At 35.3% G+C, this 16,939-nt stretch overlaps 3 protein-coding genes across 3 annotated transcripts; 1 reads left to right on the plus strand and 2 right to left on the minus strand.

The window, feature by feature from the left end:
• Nucleotides 1-96: 96 nt before the first annotated feature.
• Nucleotides 97-7,616, minus strand: LOC105207819 (sporulation-specific protein 15). The gene is made up of 14 exons (XM_039457095.1): nucleotides 7,404-7,616; nucleotides 6,972-7,124; nucleotides 6,613-6,910; nucleotides 6,200-6,552; nucleotides 6,000-6,104; nucleotides 5,882-5,929; nucleotides 5,555-5,704; nucleotides 5,243-5,449; nucleotides 4,087-4,522; nucleotides 3,244-3,471; nucleotides 2,683-3,160; nucleotides 1,803-2,544; nucleotides 1,471-1,701; nucleotides 97-594 (listed from the first exon to the last, which is right to left on the minus strand). The coding sequence occupies exons 1-14, from the start codon at nucleotides 7,614-7,616 to the stop codon at nucleotides 403-405; spliced, it is 3,834 nt and encodes a 1,277-aa protein (XP_039313029.1). The 3' UTR covers nucleotides 97-402.
• Nucleotides 7,617-8,776: 1,160 nt separating this feature from the next.
• Nucleotides 8,777-13,154, minus strand: LOC105207767 (partitioning defective 6 homolog gamma). The gene is made up of 5 exons (XM_011177407.3): nucleotides 12,978-13,154; nucleotides 12,663-12,888; nucleotides 12,448-12,575; nucleotides 12,086-12,364; nucleotides 8,777-10,736 (listed from the first exon to the last, which is right to left on the minus strand). Exons 1-5 carry the CDS (start codon nucleotides 13,029-13,031, stop codon nucleotides 10,449-10,451), a joined length of 975 nt encoding a protein of 324 aa, XP_011175709.1. The 5' UTR covers nucleotides 13,032-13,154; the 3' UTR covers nucleotides 8,777-10,448.
• Nucleotides 13,155-13,650: 496 nt separating this feature from the next.
• On the plus strand, nucleotides 13,651-16,737 carry LOC105207768 (mitotic spindle assembly checkpoint protein MAD1). The gene is made up of 7 exons (XM_011177409.3): nucleotides 13,651-13,861; nucleotides 13,962-14,225; nucleotides 14,468-14,698; nucleotides 14,859-15,295; nucleotides 15,359-15,811; nucleotides 15,905-16,203; nucleotides 16,286-16,737. Exons 2-7 carry the CDS (start codon nucleotides 13,962-13,964, stop codon nucleotides 16,636-16,638), a joined length of 2,037 nt encoding a protein of 678 aa, XP_011175711.1. The 5' UTR covers nucleotides 13,651-13,861; the 3' UTR covers nucleotides 16,639-16,737.
• Nucleotides 16,738-16,939: the final 202 nt, after the last annotated feature.

The raw sequence follows: 16,939 nt of genomic DNA on the forward strand, positions 1-16,939 counted from the left end.
ACTCAAAATTAATAATTAGTAAATGCATACAAAATACAAATTACCTGCGTTCTTGTTTAAGCCTTAAATCGCGGGAGTATAATTCTGTTACGACCTTCTCATCATTTTCGACATTGAGAATTTTGGAATGGAGCTCTTCTTTGCTTGTTTTCCTACTTAAAGACGACGTATCCTTTCTCGTATATCGCTTGCACAAAGTGAATTTATTATAAAACCTGTACTCGTGGGAATTATTCTGACAGTCATGATGATTTTTCTTCGTTTCGACATGTACGGTATTCAATTTGGAATTCTCGGCCGCGTGGGAGCTCAAAATATTGATTCGATTATGCAGCTCCGACAGCTCCTTCAAGTTTAGCGACTGGAAAGAATAACTGGTAATGAACCGCCGCAAGAAATTTGTTAATAGGTTCCTTCGCGTACCTGCAACCAGCTCTCGGCGTCGAACGGGCTTTTCTCGATTTTCATAATATCTTCAAATCGCGCATGTAATCTTTCGATATTTTCGTTATGCCTTTTGCGAAAAGCGCTCAAACTGCTGTCGTACTTTTTCTTCAGTAACGTCAATTTGTTCTGATATTCCTCCACCTGACTCTGTCAAATTTTAAAATCCAAATATTTTTTAAATATTAACTTTAAGCTATAAAAGAAGACAAAACTTACATGTATATATAACGGACTTTATATACAAATAAGAGAACAAAAACTTTTCACAAAATCTTTTCCAAACAACTTTGCTTTTTTTTGTAAACTGATTTGTGCAAAATATACTGTGTCACTTTTATATTTGAGAAGAATATAAGGAATAAGAAAAAGTTTAAAAATGGTAAATTATCTCAAAATCAACGTAGAGGTTTTATAAGAAAAAAATGTTTGAGATAATCTATTTTTTGAAGAAAATTTGATTAAGCAGTTTACTAGATCTGACTTTTCTCCGTAAAATTTTTTTCTTTGAGAATGTTTGTAAAGTAAAATTTATATCACAATGCTGGATTTTATATAACATATACATCAAAAGATAGTGGCTGAATGCCGTCGAATAATGCCGGAAATATTTCAAAACGTCTGCAACGTTTTGAGCGATTATTTATTATTGCATAGATCAAAGCTGATGGAAGACATTTCAAACATTTATTATTGTAAATTCTTGCGTAAATTTTTAGTTTTTTTATTATCTACGATTTCTGGATGGAATTTCTTCAGAAACAATCGTCCAAATTACAAAACAAGACACAGTCGTAAACAGAATTAAGAAGGATTTATCACTTTAAAATGATTATCGCTTGATTTTTGTTATTTAAGACTGTTTAAAGGATAACTGTTTTAATCAAGGGATTGAAGCGATACGATTAAACTTATCACTATTAATTCCCCTTAAAAATGAGACTGACATATTTTGCATAAATCAATCTGTTGTAAAAGACAAAATGGAAAGTTTCGTTAGCTCACTCTGTATATAAATTTACATACTTTAACTTTAGTTTGCAGATCGTTTTTCTCCTGCAATAAATAGGTAATGCACTCCTGAAGGCTCCTTATTTCGCAATCTCTTAGTTTCACATCATCCATTAGGTTTTTAAGTTCTTGCAACTTTTCCTCGTATTGTCCTTCGAGGAATCTTAACTTATGCGCCACGTTTTCAGAATTACAATCTATTTTTTGCGCGACAGGCTCCAATATATCCTTATCTTGTTGACGAGACTGAGGAAAATTGCAAATGTTAACCCGATTTAATATCAAAAAATGAATTAGTCTTTTTATTTTGATTAAAAAAGATTAATAAACTTTGTAATTTAATAAGCAATGAAACTTAATTTAAGTTTTTCCTGTACCTTATCAACATGTACTTTTGTCTGTTGCCTTTCTTTCTCATCTTCGATTTCGAGAACTTTTTTATTCAGATAATATTCACATGTGTCACCTGCCTCATATTCTGTAATTTCTGTTCGAAGGCGCAGAATTGTCTCATAAATTTTTTTGGGAAGAGTGTAGAGTGCGTCTCTCAAGGATGACTTTACCGTGTCTTCGTGAGGGTATAACAATTGATCGTTAGTACTTTTCACAGCCTCTATATCTGCCTTCAGTGTTTCGTTCCCGTGTGACAACGCTTGCAATCTGCTTTCGACGCTCGCGGTGGAACTCTGGTAACTCGCTATTTCGCTCTTCAGGTAATCCACTTTCGCCAATAGTCTTTCCTTATCCACGTCCAAGTCCGACAGACTTGTCCGCAGGATATTTATCGCGGCTGCATTGTCGCTCTCCCTCCTCAGTGACGATATGGTGTCGTTACTTCGCGCGAGTTTGGCTTCAGCCTCCTTTAACTGATCGCGCAACGATTGATTCTCGTCTCTCAGCTTTATGATGTCGCTGTGATTCTGCGTCATCATCGCGTCGTATTTGATGCTCCCGTGAGTTAGGGCCATCCTGTTCTTCTCGTCTCTGCATTCCAGATCTGCTATGATTTCGACGTTTTTGGAGACAGTCTCGTTCGCTTGTATAAGCTTATTCGTAAGATCGTTATTCTTCATCTGCAGGTCGACCAATCTGTTGAACCGACGGTTATAACTTAAGAATGATTCGTTGAATGAGATTTTCTAATTTGTCGTACTGATTTTTTTTTTTTAGATTTCTAAACAAAATAGAAAATTTCCTTAACAGAAACAAAAGTAATAACAAAGTTACTTTTTCCTCATATTCTCGATGTTATTTGCTTCCTCCTTTAAGACGTCGACAGTCTGCTGCAAGTCGTCTATCTGCTCAGTTAACTTACGCATCTGGTCCCTCTGTGCTTTCAATTTTTCACTTTGCACGTCATTTTCCTTTGAAAGTAAACTTTTCGCGTTGACAAGATCAAGGTTCTTGATTTTTAACGCGTCGCATTCCGTGCGGTAAGAAGAAATATCATTTTCCAACGTGGCGAGATGTTCGCGCAGCCTCTCGATTTTTGCGTCTCTCTTACTTATTACATCTTCCAATACTCTTTCTTTCTCCAACATTTTCTTCCTCAGCTGCTCCTGAATCGCGCAGTCACCCTCGCCCCTTCGCAACACGTGCTCCTCCACTTTTTGCTTCAATTCCGTGATCTCGAGGTCTTTCTTCTGCAGCTCCTGCTGCTGCCTCGTGAACTCTTTGACGATTTGTACGTGGTGATCTCCGGCACCTTAACGACATTTTCAACATATTAGATAATTATTCATTACGTATTACTTTAAAGATGAATTGCACTTTAAACAGATGTAATACCTTGAAAACCCGCGAATATTTCATGCATCTTGTCGATAGAACGTTTGAAATGCATTGTGAAAATGCGATCGATATCTTTGTCGATCGAGATTACTTCGTTCAACTCTACTTTTTCCGACTGTTCCGAATACGTTGTAGTAGTGTCAACATCATCCGACTGAATCTGAACGCTAACTAGTTCTTTAGATGAGTGACAGCCGTCGTTACTCGATGTTGAAATTACATCTTCTGTAATATTATTAAACTTAACACAAATTTGTATGGATTATTTATTAATGAGCGATCGATTACTTCCTACTTGCGCTATAACGTTGTTATTATTATATTACTAATTTACTTATTTAACAAGAAATACATAATTTGATACAAAATTATTAGCGGAAGAAATCTACATAAACAGATAATAAAAAAATATTAAATTTTAGAAAAAGATTTTTCCAAGAAAAACATTCATATAAATGAGATAATATTCAAAGGTGCACAATAAAGAGTTGAAAAAAATCTACTATATCTACAATATCTGAATAATTTTTTGCAAGTGTATATAATTGATAGAGATAAATAGTTAATAAAATTTTTAAGCTAGGGAATAAATTAAAGCGCCTCGACTCTTTAGGTAGTCCATGATATCTCAAAAATTCGAAACCCGCATCGTTGTATCGCAATAAAGCAACTTACACAAAAAAATAAAAAATAAAACGTAATCTTTTCTTTCTTAAGAATCACTGATTCGCATTGTAATAAAGCGGATTGATTTGACGTGAATACGTCAAATTATTGGCATCGGATTATTGGAAGAACAATCGCGAAGCAATACGAAAAGATCCGTGTCCCGGAATATACCTGCAGCCGGCTGAATCGATCCGCGTCCGGTATCAAAATCTGTGTTTGTAATTTCGCTGACATTCTCTTGGCTGTAACATGCCATATAAGCCTTTAAGTTATCTATCCCCCGCAGACGATTACGTCGTTCTAGCTTACACTCCTCCAACTCGGCTATGAACGCTTTTAAAGCGGACAACGCGCTCTGCACGTCTAAGCAAGTGTCGTGCTCGCACTTGGTGTAATCGCAAACGCCCTCGTATTCTATCTTAGACTCGTCGAAATTATTCAGACTACTTTTCAGCATACTAGTCAGATTACCGACTTCCCTCTCCATGCAAACTAGCTGCATTTCGCACTGCGAGATCTTGTCGCTTTTTGCCTGAATCTCTTTTCTCAAGTTGGCCACTACACCATTCATCTCTACCTGATCGTGAAAATTATTAGTGGGAGAAATCTACATAAACAAATAACAGAAAAGGATTATAACAGATGGATCGTAAAGAATTATATAAAATAATATAAACATATAAAAAAGATTATATAAAGATTACATAAAAAAGATTATATAAGAATTATAAAGATTATAAGAGTTACGTATGAACGTGGAAAGGATTACTGAAGATTATAAAATAAAATAAAATTATTTCCAAGAAAAAAAAAACGTGCGCGTAAATGAGACGAGGTTTAAACGCGCTTTTGCTTACATATCTACTTATATATTTTTCTATAAAAAAATAATTTAAGATTTCGGATTACGATGTGTGCCAGGTAGTAATCGAATTCGTTAATGTTAAAAGTCTAATCACTTTTACAACAATCTGATCTCTTTGTCTATTTATAGTCACTTGCAAAATTTATGATATACGTCTGCGAAATGAAGAAAGTGTGTGTAGTGTAGTATCTTAAAAAATTATTTCTACGTTCCTACAGTTTTCTCTTTTATTATTTAGAGTTGTAAATCTCTCTGTGTGCGATGTCAACATCTTCATAATAATCGATAAGCCTGCAATTCGTAAAATCTCTTTAATTTATATTTACGCCGTTCTTCTCTAATTATAAATTAGGACAATGTAACGTCGCACCGGCGTTCTCGAATAATTTATTTCCTATTATTAATTGAATCGACATTAAAATTAATGGATTGCGATGTGACGCACGTAGCCAAATGACGCACCTCACGAGTGTCAGCCGTAACAGACATTTGCTTTATCAACGTCAATAGTCGTTTTATTTCGTCTTCTCTGTCCGCCAACGTGCAACTTTGCTCGCGATATTGCTTTTGAAGCATATCACGTTCCCGCCAGACATTTTTCATCTGCTCCAAAGCGATACCGCAGCTCTCCGCCTCTCTCGATAAATGCTCCATTTCCTTCACCCTCCGCTAATTTATCACATATTTATATGTATTAATCCGTTAAACCGGAATTCGGCTTTCTCTAAACGATTACGCATCGCGCGGCATTTACCACGTTTCGCGCCTACGAACCGTAAGTGACTCGTTTTCTATGGAAACTAATTCCGCCTCCTTAACTTCGTTCCTAAGTTTCTGGATTTCCTGCGATTGGAAATAACAAACTTGACATTTTCTAGCTAACTCCTCATTCAACTTATCCACTAGGCACTCGAAGGAAGAAAGCTGCAAGAAAGACAGTAAAATAGTACTCAAATGGTTGAAAAGGAAATATCTCATATGGCACAAGCAATTTTGCAGTAAAATATTTCTCTAATATTTTTACAATCTTTCTGTGCTATATGGGATATAATTTGTGTCAAATTTTTTAATATTATTACTTTTATATTTAAGATCTTTTACCTCGTTGTCGCGCATGTTGCTCGCCACTTTCAACTTTTCTTGCAAGGTCTAGAGACGCGAGATTTAAATAATTACACAAATTTTTAATTGAAGTAATCGGGAATAAGTACCGATTTACATTAACGTTACGCTTTAGAATGTTTGCGTTTTCGTCCTTTTCTTCTAATAACGTTTGCAATTGCCTATTCAGTAGCCGCAGTTCTTCCAGTTCGTCTTCCTTCATCTGTAAAGCGAATGACAATAAAGTTCACGCACGGGTATGTAATCTCGTTTCGATCAAATCAACCAGTGTAGTATAAAAAAATATCTTTCTCGTACGCCAAGCTCGTTCTTCAAAACGATAATTTCCGAATCCTTTTGAATAATCACTCTTTTATGGCTTCTCTCGTAGCCCTCGGGATCCGAGTTTACCCCTAACTCGCTTTCGGACATGGATACACTTTCGCTAGTTTCGTAGTACCGACTGGAGGGCGAGTCGACGTTAGACTGCTTGTCGTAAGCATCGTTATCCTTACATTCTTCCGTTAGCACACCAACTTCGCGAACATCTTTCGCCACTTGGGAAGTATTCGTACATTCTTCCGTTAGCACACTCACTTCGCGAACATCTTGCGCCGTTTGGGAAGACGCGTCAACATACTCGATGCAGACGCTCGCTTGGTTATTGCGTTCTGCAAAATTTAATGTTGAATGAGAATAATTTTTACTTTCTGCAGCGTTAAACCCTTTACCTCGCGTGGCTGATATATCGGTTAGTATGTTGCAGGACGTTACGCGCGACACCTCATAAGTATTATTTTTCAATAACGGATTCACATTTAGATTCTCTCCCAAAACGCGCATGTTAGTCAACAGTTTATGGCCGCCTCTGCCGTATAAAAATTTATCAGGGCGAAAGTATATCGACAGATAAGTGTCGGAATATTGCAGGGATGAAATCCTATTCGCATTGAAAAATCTGTGTGGTCTTATCATAGATCCAATTCTCATTTCTTCCGTCTTATCGGTCCTCGCGGGAGTAGCTCTATTCTGCAAAACGAAAGACTATTACCATTCGACTTGAGGGCTTTAACGCGATCAGGCGGCTCACGAAATTCTCCAGTTGAGCCCGTTGCTCCGGGGTGAGATTCAAGGATTTGTATCTCTGCAGTTCTTGCCGCGCAATGCGAAGCTCACGCTGGGCTTGAGCCGTAAGTGCTATCATGTTTTCCATTACCACGTTGGACGGTATCAGTTTCCCTGGCTGAACACACAAAGAGAACCGAGATGAGTTGAGCTTTTCTCGCCGTTAATAATGGTCCGGGTTTCGAGACCACTCGTCGAAAAATTTCCAAATTGTTTATACAGCTATGTAAATAAAGTACAAATCTTTTTCGGCGTAAACTTGAAAACATTTCTTAATTGAAAAAAATATGTGTATATATGTATATATATACACATGTATGTATATACACATATATATATATATATATATATATATATATATATATACACACATAAAAGGTACGCGTGGGAAACGAACCGCGGTTCTGTCATGCTCGTTGAGCTCGCGGAAATAGCGCGTGCTCTCCAGAACATTTGGGCTCCAAGCACGAATATCCGTACACGAGTTGTATAGCTTCATGCGACCCTCCGATCGTTTCTTCGGCAGAACGTAATCCCCGTAAGTCAAAGGTAAACTACTGCTCGGTTTGCTCATCAAAAAAATACGGGGTCCGTGCTCGGCGTAAGACATCTTTCTCGCTGGTGCTACGAAACTATCCTTTCACGATCCAATATTTGGAAAATTTCCTTTCACCGTTTCCTTTATTTCAATCAAACAACTCTAAGGCGTCCAATTTTTGCGAACATTATGTCCCACGCAAAGTTTACAAATTTTGTGGTTGGCGCTCTACCATATTTTATTTATACGCCATAGTAACCATGATGACCAGTCTAGAGTCTAGACCTGTTCGTGTTGCTTGCACTTTATGCACTTACAAGGGAAGCCCTTGACATGCTTGACATTTCACCGGTTCACCCACTGATTTTAATAATATTTTATGGGTGTGTAGTATAAAAATTAAAATTTCTCATAAACACAAAAAATATATTTGCAATAAAAATTTACAATGATTGTTTTAAGAACGTTAAAATATTTCTATAAATTGTTATATCGGTCTCCGAGTAAAACGGTTTTGTTATTGTTTTTATTTTGGTCTAGACCTTATGTTAACGTATATACAAAACTCGTTGTTTAAAGTCAATAACAACAACACATTATTATTTGATTGCTAATAGCAAATATGTTATTTATATATCGCTGTTAATTTTTACAAATTGACATAACTTTTTCTTAATTTTATTAGGGCATGGACCCGTTAAACGAGAAACGAGTTTTCGATTTACTCGTCAAAATGACAACAAGACCGGGTAGCTCCCAATACTTTTTACTCACACCAAAAGTAAGCATAACAAAAACAATAATAATTCGTTATGTGATAACTTTTATTAATGATAATCTTATTCTTTGACCAGCTTCTGCCAAATTTAACATATGCGGAGACAGTGACGGTACATTGTAAATTTAACGGATCAGTTAAAGCGAATGATAAAGAATTTACTATAGAATATTGCAACTCTTTTAATTCTGATTAATACGCGACTCACAATCAGTACTCGTGTTTTTCTTCACTGATCGAATGATTAATTTCTCGTGTAACTTGTGTTTTTCTTTACTGATCAAATAACTAATAGAAAAAAATTTATATTTTGCTTTTTATGTAAATACGAAAACGTAAAGATATTGTAAGCGCGATAAAAAGAGAAAAGACGTCGATAATGGACGTAAGTAATTCCGAGAGACATATTTTATGCGGGATTATGTGCGGGTAAATAATAGGATGGCTCAAAAAATACAATAAAATATCTTTATTTCATAAGCTGCCATTAAAAAGAATTACAGCGTTAATAAGTATCTTCGTTCTTTCGCAATTTATTAACTACCGCTTATCCGTACTAAGGAGTACAATGCGACGTACCGCGTTAAAAATATATCTAATTTCATCTCGCGAACGCTAATTTACGCACTCCATCCAAATAACAACTACGGCTCAATAAAGTACAGACGATTAAGTACTTCTTGCAAACGTGTCTAATCCGTACTCTATTTGGTTAAGTACAAAAGTGATTTTTCGCTTCGAGCGATAAAAAACGTACAGATTAAACTTAAAATGATTATCTTACAATAATACTAATCCTTTATTCATTCAAGCACACATGCTCTTTCTCCCCCCTCTCATTCTCTCTTGGACTTGCATACTATCATTTTCAAGAAAAGATATTCCTTTTTAGATATTATACATGATTTATAACACATGATCTATAGACATTCGGTCTAAGATGAAAATCTCGGAGTTCAAAAGAATTATATAAAGTGTATACATATATCAGTGATCGCGGAATTGATAATGCAATTGATGCGATTGATAATTTGGCGATGGAATGATATGGCCCATTAAAAACAGCACTTATTGCGGAAGTCCAAAAGCGATAAGTTTGCAATTACGAAAAAAATACACTCAATAGAAAAATATCTAGAATATTATAAATATATATATCTTTGTATATATTTATATATGTACATGTCTTCGAATTAAGTAGAAAAAGTGGGCTTGAGCGTATATAAAAATGGACTCGTGTCACTACGAAGGCAGTATAGATTCTCTTAGAAACGGTATCTCCCGCTCTCTCCCTTCTTTCCTTCTCTTTAATGGTGTAAATATAATTGGAATGTAATATTTTCTAATATATCAATTCCACTTTGACGAAGGCACCCAAAATAACGATACTTTACACGCGCGAAAGTACAATCGTATCTATTCCTGACGTATCTTTGATACTTACCGCCCTAAAAAGCATTACTCCTCAATCCTTAGTCCGCAATTAGATAACAGATAACATAGATAAAAATGAAATTAAAATTCGAAAACTTCAACAGTCTAAACATGCGGTGGAGTGGACGAAGTAGATACACGAATAGGCGTGTGGCTCTGCTGCATCATAAGAAAACATTTGTTTACCTTTCTATCATTTTGTAAATCTAGCTGGAATGATATATCAGGTAAGGCCACTTTTTTGCTTTTGGAACGTTATTTGTCAGGCAGCGAAATTTATATATCGATATTTTCTACTTTCGCACTTTCCTTATAGCCTAATACACGACGTCCCAGTGCAATGAACAATTGGTTACGAAAAATGGAGGTACGAGCATTTCTCTTTAATCTCGAAATTCACAGAGTATCTCACCTCAAGGAATAGCAGTCGCATATAATTCATAATACTGTACAGAAATTGTCTTCATTTACGATGTCTTTTCTCATCATCCTATGCTAATACCTCAATTTTTTTTTCTTCTATCCCTATCTTGGATTTCCGGCTCTATATGTTTTAAGATCACTGTACAATGTTTTATCAATTTCAAGTTATGACAAGAGTCTCCTCAGGGCCAAGGAAGCGCTCTACTTCGATACCTCATAACCAGTCGTCCGTTGCTATTCTAACGTTTGTAAATACAAAACGTGTTACTCTACAGGTGTAATACACCTTGATCATAATTTTGATGATGATGGTGATGGTGGTAGTGATGAGTTGATGATGCCGAGGCATCATCCTGCATTGTCATTCCTGTAAGATCGACAATCTCATCCGCTTCTTCATCACTACCGGCACTCTGCGTAGACTGACGACTTCCCGACGACAGTTGGCTATTACGTGAGAACGAACCACGGCGAGGTGCCGTCAATGCTGCCCTCTGATTCGCCGGCTTGACAGTTATGATGAGATTGGAAGAATTTGCTATCATCATATCCGTTACCTGCCATGTGCACGAATAAGCATTAAAAAAAAAAGAAATAAAAGGAAAAAAAGAGAGAAAGTCTTTTGCGCTCTATATAGATGAATGGAAAGAATTTCCTTTTACTCTCGAAATTATGTAGCAGTTGTAGACAACATGAATTTTAAAAAATTTTATTACATTATATTACTAAATTTTGCTAAATTTTATTAAAATTATAATAAAATTCTTCAAAATCTATGTAGTCTATGACTACTATGATTCTTAACAGTAAATTCTAAGAAAAAAATTCTTTCCACACACAAATATATGAATACACACTTATTTATAAGATAACCTCTATAATTTCAGAGAAAATTATTTAAGTCATTAGAAAAACTATCTTAAACAATGTAATACAATTTAATATGTTACTGTATGCATTTAATATTCTTCAAATATTAATTATAATTAAAACTCCATCTTTCTATTTTTTTTTAAGCAAATATACAAAAAATCTATATGTAACAAACATTTTAAGACCTTACATAATATGATGGAATCATTTTTTGTTAAAAAATGAATTATATAAAAAATAGTTGGGTTCAAAGATTAGTCAATTTGGTCCCTTATGTACATATACATCTGTTATATCAATTAATAACATTAAATTAATTTATCTTATTAAATAGAGAACATTCACCAATGTATCAAAACATAATATTAAATTAAAAAACCTTATAGATCATAACTAGATCTTAATACTGATATTTATTGTGTGATTTTATGTAAATACATTTTTAAGTTCATGAAATTGCGAACCGAATAATGTTTCAGTTTTAAAACACAATTCTAAATTGAACAAGAAATAGTAATATTATAATATTAAATTTAAAGTCAATTTAATAATAACTGATGCTAATAAGCAATAAATGTTAGAACCTCTCCTCTCTCAAAACTGAGAATTGTGTTTTAAGATTGATATTCTGAATATAGTTTCAACTTTTGAACTTTTGAAAATCTATATAAAATCGCACAATAAATATCAGCACTAAGCTCTAACTATGATCTATATGGATTTTCATTTAATATTAAATTAATTAAATTGAAATTAATTCATAATAGAATTATCAATTAAATCTTGAATTTTGTTAATCCCTTTAATGGATTATAAAAAGTAAAAATGCATAAAACCCCCAAAAAATCCAATAAAAGACTGGACTGATCTTTTTTAAAAAGATTTTTTTCAACCCTGCTGGAGAATTTCCTTAATGAAAATATGTTATTGAAATCAAGTGATAGTTATTTTATAATTTTGCTTTCACAATGTGCATATTAATGTACTTGATAATTTAGTGTGAGTCGATAAATCATTTTTGTAAAACACTTACCTGATCAAGCGTTTTGCCTGCAACTTCTATACCGTTCACTTCCAGTACTTCATCATTCACAGCTAGAAGTCCTGTGCTCTCTGCCAAGCCACCTGGTACCAATCTACTAATAAATACACCCGGAACTTTCTCAATTCCCCCACCAGCAGATGATGGTAATATGCGAAAACTTTCACCATCTTTAATGTAAAATCCTAAGGGCTTGTCAGATCCATGTTTCAATAGACGCACACGCCGACAGGTTTCTGGCAGTATGTCAACATCGATAATCGCGGATACCTGGATAGGGAGTGGGCGAATAAATGAACAAATCGACCAATAAAATTGTATGTCAGAAAATGGATAACAAGATGCAAACTCACCTGTCTAAAATCATGCGGATTCGAAATAACTATAGATTTTGGCTTTCCCGGCGTACCACCTAAGATACTAGATATCAAATTATTTTTAGGCTTCATTGTACTGTATCCATTGTCCCATGCTCCGTCGCCTATGGTAACAGCAATTGAATTACTTGTACATGTGTAAGATATATATGCGTATGGAATCAGGAATGCAACAACGCGGGAATGTGTACCTTTCCTATGTATAAAAATTCGGAGCAGGCACTTGGCGTTCGCTAGGGCCCTGGCCAGATTGTTATCATTATTGATGGGAAGTGGATCACCGTCGGAGTCCGTGTACCAGATTGAGAAGCTAAAGTCCACTCCCAAGTCGTGCCGTTGTGCCAGCAGCTTTCCAAAGTCCTCGTAGCTCATAGGCTCGTTACGATTCATGGAGAATCTGATGATGTCGGCGTCGAACTACAAAATAATTTAAATAATGCGTAATTCTGCGAACGTGTCTACCGTATCGTTATCCACGACAGGACGATGCAATCTGTATCACCTACTTTGCTTTTCACGGCGACGATGCCGTTGTCCACCTTGTCCTGCTTCTTGGACATCCTCTCGGAGCTGTTTTCACTCAACGACGTACCACCAGTGTACCACTTGCCTCGGCTGACTCTGGCTGACTCAAACTAGCCTACGAAGAGAACAGGAAAACGGTGCATACCATAGAATAGATCATGGTAGAAATACAAAAGTATGTTCTTGCGCATCGTAATGGCGACTAGCCAATGAGAGTTGCAGCTTGATGCGTCATCACTGTCACAAGTGGCAAATTGGACTTTTCTAACGTTAACTTAAAAATATTAATAAATTTTGCGCAATTTAATATTAAAATTACGGAAAAGTGCTTATCTTGTGATGTTTATTAATTTTTATTATTATTTTATTTTTGTGTAATCTTTACCATTTAACGTTTTCTGGTACTACTATTGACATTATTTACGCATTACGAAAGTTATCGATATTCCAAAAGAGAATAGAAAAATCAAAGTAATATCAATTTGATATCGAATTGATCTGATAGTATAGCTTAAGATCGCTGGACCAATGAGAATCTTATGTAAATCAATATGGCGATTTAATACTGGATGCTCATTGGTCTAGAGAGGTTGTGAATTTCATGTAGAATAGGCTTTACGTTGCGCAAGAGCATATCCTTCTGTCTCTTATAAATCAATATGTATATATATATGTATATATGGCTGATATACTACGTATCACTACGTATTTCAGCATTGTTAGTGCCCGGTGTTATTCTGTATTATTCGCAGTCGTGATTCGTTTAATCCTATTTATTTCTGACAATTATAATAGAGAAGGACAAAGTATATATAAGGAAAGCTGAAGAAACGAATGAATAGTCATTATAAGCAATTATTAAAACGTAAAAACAAACATACTTTCATTCTTATACATACTGCATTTATTGTAATTGTTGAATTAATAATGCCGTATTGTGAACAAATCTATGTAACTTTGTTCAGATGAGTGACCAGGATCCGACGAGTATTATCAATATGATAAAAGACCTACGTTCTGGAGCAGAATCTTATCGTAGAAGTGCCGGAGTACCGGTGCGTTTCTCAGGAACTGGTTACATATCTTCGAAATTTAATGACAGTTCGGATGACAGTATCGTTTCACCTAAGCGGCCGAGAATGGATGATTCCGATACATCTGTAAACAATAAAACTCAATCTGATTTTGTCCCAGGTAGTCCATGGGAATGGCGACGTATGAAAGGAGAGGTAATATGAATGTAATCAGAAAGGTCTACCATACAGTATTATTACAATATTATTAATAATAGGATAGTACTTATTATTAAGAGTAACTTATTAACTAGAATAAAATAAAAGTACATTGTAATGTCTAGTATGAGCAAGAGAATGAACAAGATGGCTTGTTTCTCCATTGGCAATGAAAGATAATTAGCTGGACCACAAATATTTAAATGTGTATTGAATAATTTTTATATATTTTTATACAGGTTATATCATTAAAAACTAGACTGACTCAACAAGAGGCAGCTGTGCAACAACTACACAATATACGCAGACAGATGGAGGAAGTCTTTGAGAAGGAGAAAGGTCTCTTGCAAGTTCAAACGGAGCAGAATAAACAAACTATTCAACAGCTTGAAGTTCGACTTGATGTTGCACGGCGAACAATTCAGGATGCAAGAGAGGCTCATGATACTGCAGAGAAAGAATGGTCCCAAGTAATTATTTTTTTAATTGTATATATTGAAAAAAGTTTTTTACATTTAAGTAAATATATTTATTTTAACACAATTTCCTTGATTTTAATAAATATTAGCTAGTATAAAATAATTTGATTTTAAATATTGATTTTAAATGATATATTCTATATTTAATTAGACGAGGAACAATTTGGAAAGAAAAATAGCGTCGTTGTTAAATGAAAATGCAAAATTATCTGAGAATTTAAGAATTGCCTCTGCAAACGAAAAGTCTCCTCCTGCTAAGGAAATCAGTGAGTCAAGTGAATTACAAATGAAACTTGAAACTGCAGAAGCTAAAGCAGCAGTCCTAGAAGAGAGGATGAAGGATTATCTCAAAATGCAACAAGATTATGAATTGCAAAACGTGGAAGTACAGAATATGAAAATAAAGCTAGAAAAATTAGAATCGGAAAGAGCATTGTGGGAAGAAGGGAAACTATTAGCAGGAAGAGCTGCAAGAGCGAATGACCTCGAGAAAGAATTGAATACAGCGAAAAAGAAGATTGTAGTACTAAAAGAATCAGTCAGGGAGAAATTACTTTTGGAAGAACAAATGGCTAATATAACGAAAAGGTGACTTTTGGCATGTTTAAGATAAAATATTACGCTTAATTAACAATGCATAATTTATTGCAGGCTGGAGCACACTGAAAAAGTAGAGCAGCAAGTGGCAGTGTTAGAGGCAAAGCGATCCGAACTTACACTTCGCTTACAGGAATATGAAACGATTGGTATTATTGGTGGACCCATGGCGATGAAACGAGAGCTGAACAGACTTCAGCAAGCTGAACTGGACCTGAAAGCGGAAGAGGGCCAGCTCAGATCAAAATTGGACGCCGCTTTGCGAGAATCGCAGAATCTATCAAAGAATTACGAGGATACAAAGAAACTGGCTGCTGAGATGACGGTGTCAAAAGAGAAATTGAGCAAACTCGTGAGCAGGCTTCAGAAGAAGATGATTCTTGTCACCAGAGAGAGGGACAGTTACAGACAGCAATTAGATTTATACGAGAAAGAAATAACGGTGGACGGTAACAGTGCGATGACCGAGAGAATACCGGCTTTGGAACGCGTTATAGACGGTTATAGGTATGTCATCATGTTCTAATATGTATATATATATTGTAAATCTTTAATTAAATGAAATTGTTCCATAAAAAACCATATTCAAAATTTTCTTAGGGACTTAGTCAATAAATTGGAAACTGATCTTCAAGCGGTCGAGACTGGCACTCAGAAGAACGAGTGCAATAAATTGAGAGAAGAAATCGAGCAGTTGAGAGGCGAGCTCGTACATCGCGCATTGAAGGGCGACTTCAATTGCAACGCTCGAATTTTACACTTCACAATGAATCCCGCAGCAATAGCAGAAAGACAAGCTGAGGAGAAACAAGCAGCTCTATTACGAGAAGTGGAGGATCTTCGTGCCATGGTAGCGTCAGGAAATTATGGAGCGACCGTTTCATCATTGCAGACGCAAGGTGGATAAATATTTTAAAGAATATTTTTATTTTCTATACTCTTCATGCAGATTAGTATATTTTTTATTTTTGTTTAATACAGAAATTGCGGAGCTGAAGCAAACACATGAAATAAAGATAGCGCGTTTGAAGGAAGCTTTCAAAGCGTCATCGCAAGAATACCGCCAAGCGTGTTACCAGTTGTTCGGTTGGAGAGTGGATCGAACGAAAGAGGGTTGCTACAAGCTATCGAGTCAATATGCCGAATCGGCGGATGACTTCCTGTTTTTTCATGTCGGCGAAGAAGGTGTGGATATGTTGGAAACCGATTTTTCTGCGAACTTAGGTAACTTAATTGAGCAATACTTACAGAGGCAGCATAGTGTTCCCATGTTCCTTAACGCTGTACAATCCGATTTGTTCAGCCAGCAAACGATCACAAATGTCATGACATAATATTGTTTATGAATAAAACCGATACTTCTATTAAGCTTCAATATACAATGGATAATAAATATACAATGAATAAATAATTTCTATGATCTGTACGAAAAACTGCATTTATTCATACATCAATCTGCAAAGTTGCTACAGGTCTGAAAACTATGAAAACCAGAAAAAATCAGAGAATTTATTAACAAGGAGAAACCATAAAGTGAAAGTGACTAATTTTGAATGAGACTTTAAGGGGATTTGTAAATACTCTTCCTTCGATAAAATATTCGTAGACACAATAATTTTAGTATATTTTCTGTTA

Source organism: Solenopsis invicta, chromosome 14, assembly GCF_016802725.1.
Source record: "Solenopsis invicta isolate M01_SB chromosome 14, UNIL_Sinv_3.0, whole genome shotgun sequence".
Classification (NCBI taxonomy): Eukaryota; Metazoa; Arthropoda; class Insecta; order Hymenoptera; family Formicidae; genus Solenopsis; species Solenopsis invicta.

Bases quoted from the DNA above. Each gene is read 5' to 3' on its own strand.
- LOC105207819 (XM_039457095.1), bottom strand. From the start codon at position 7,616: ATGTCTTACGCCGAGCACGGACCCCGTATTTTTTTGATGAGCAAACCG. The intron at 6,553-6,612 runs GTAAAGGGTTTA...TAAATTTTGCAG, and splicing joins CGATATATCAGCCACGCGAG to AACGCAATAACCAAGCGAGC. The intron at 5,450-5,554 runs GTTCGTAGGCGC...GTGATAAATTAG, and splicing joins TAGAAAACGAGTCACTTACG to CGGAGGGTGAAGGAAATGGA.
- LOC105207767 (XM_011177407.3), bottom strand. From the start codon at position 13,031: ATGTCCAAGAAGCAGGACAAGGTGGACAACGGCATCGTCGCCGTGAAA. The intron at 12,576-12,662 runs GTACACATTCCC...CTGTTACCATAG, and splicing joins AATTTTTATACATAGGAAAG to GCGACGGAGCATGGGACAAT. The intron at 12,365-12,447 runs GTGAGTTTGCAT...CTCCCTATCCAG, and splicing joins ATCCGCATGATTTTAGACAG to GTATCCGCGATTATCGATGT.
- LOC105207768 (XM_011177409.3), top strand. From the start codon at position 13,962: ATGAGTGACCAGGATCCGACGAGTATTATCAATATGATAAAAGACCTA. The intron at 15,812-15,904 runs GTATGTCATCAT...AAATTTTCTTAG, and splicing joins CGCGTTATAGACGGTTATAG to GGACTTAGTCAATAAATTGG. The intron at 16,204-16,285 runs GTGGATAAATAT...TGTTTAATACAG, and splicing joins TTCATCATTGCAGACGCAAG to AAATTGCGGAGCTGAAGCAA.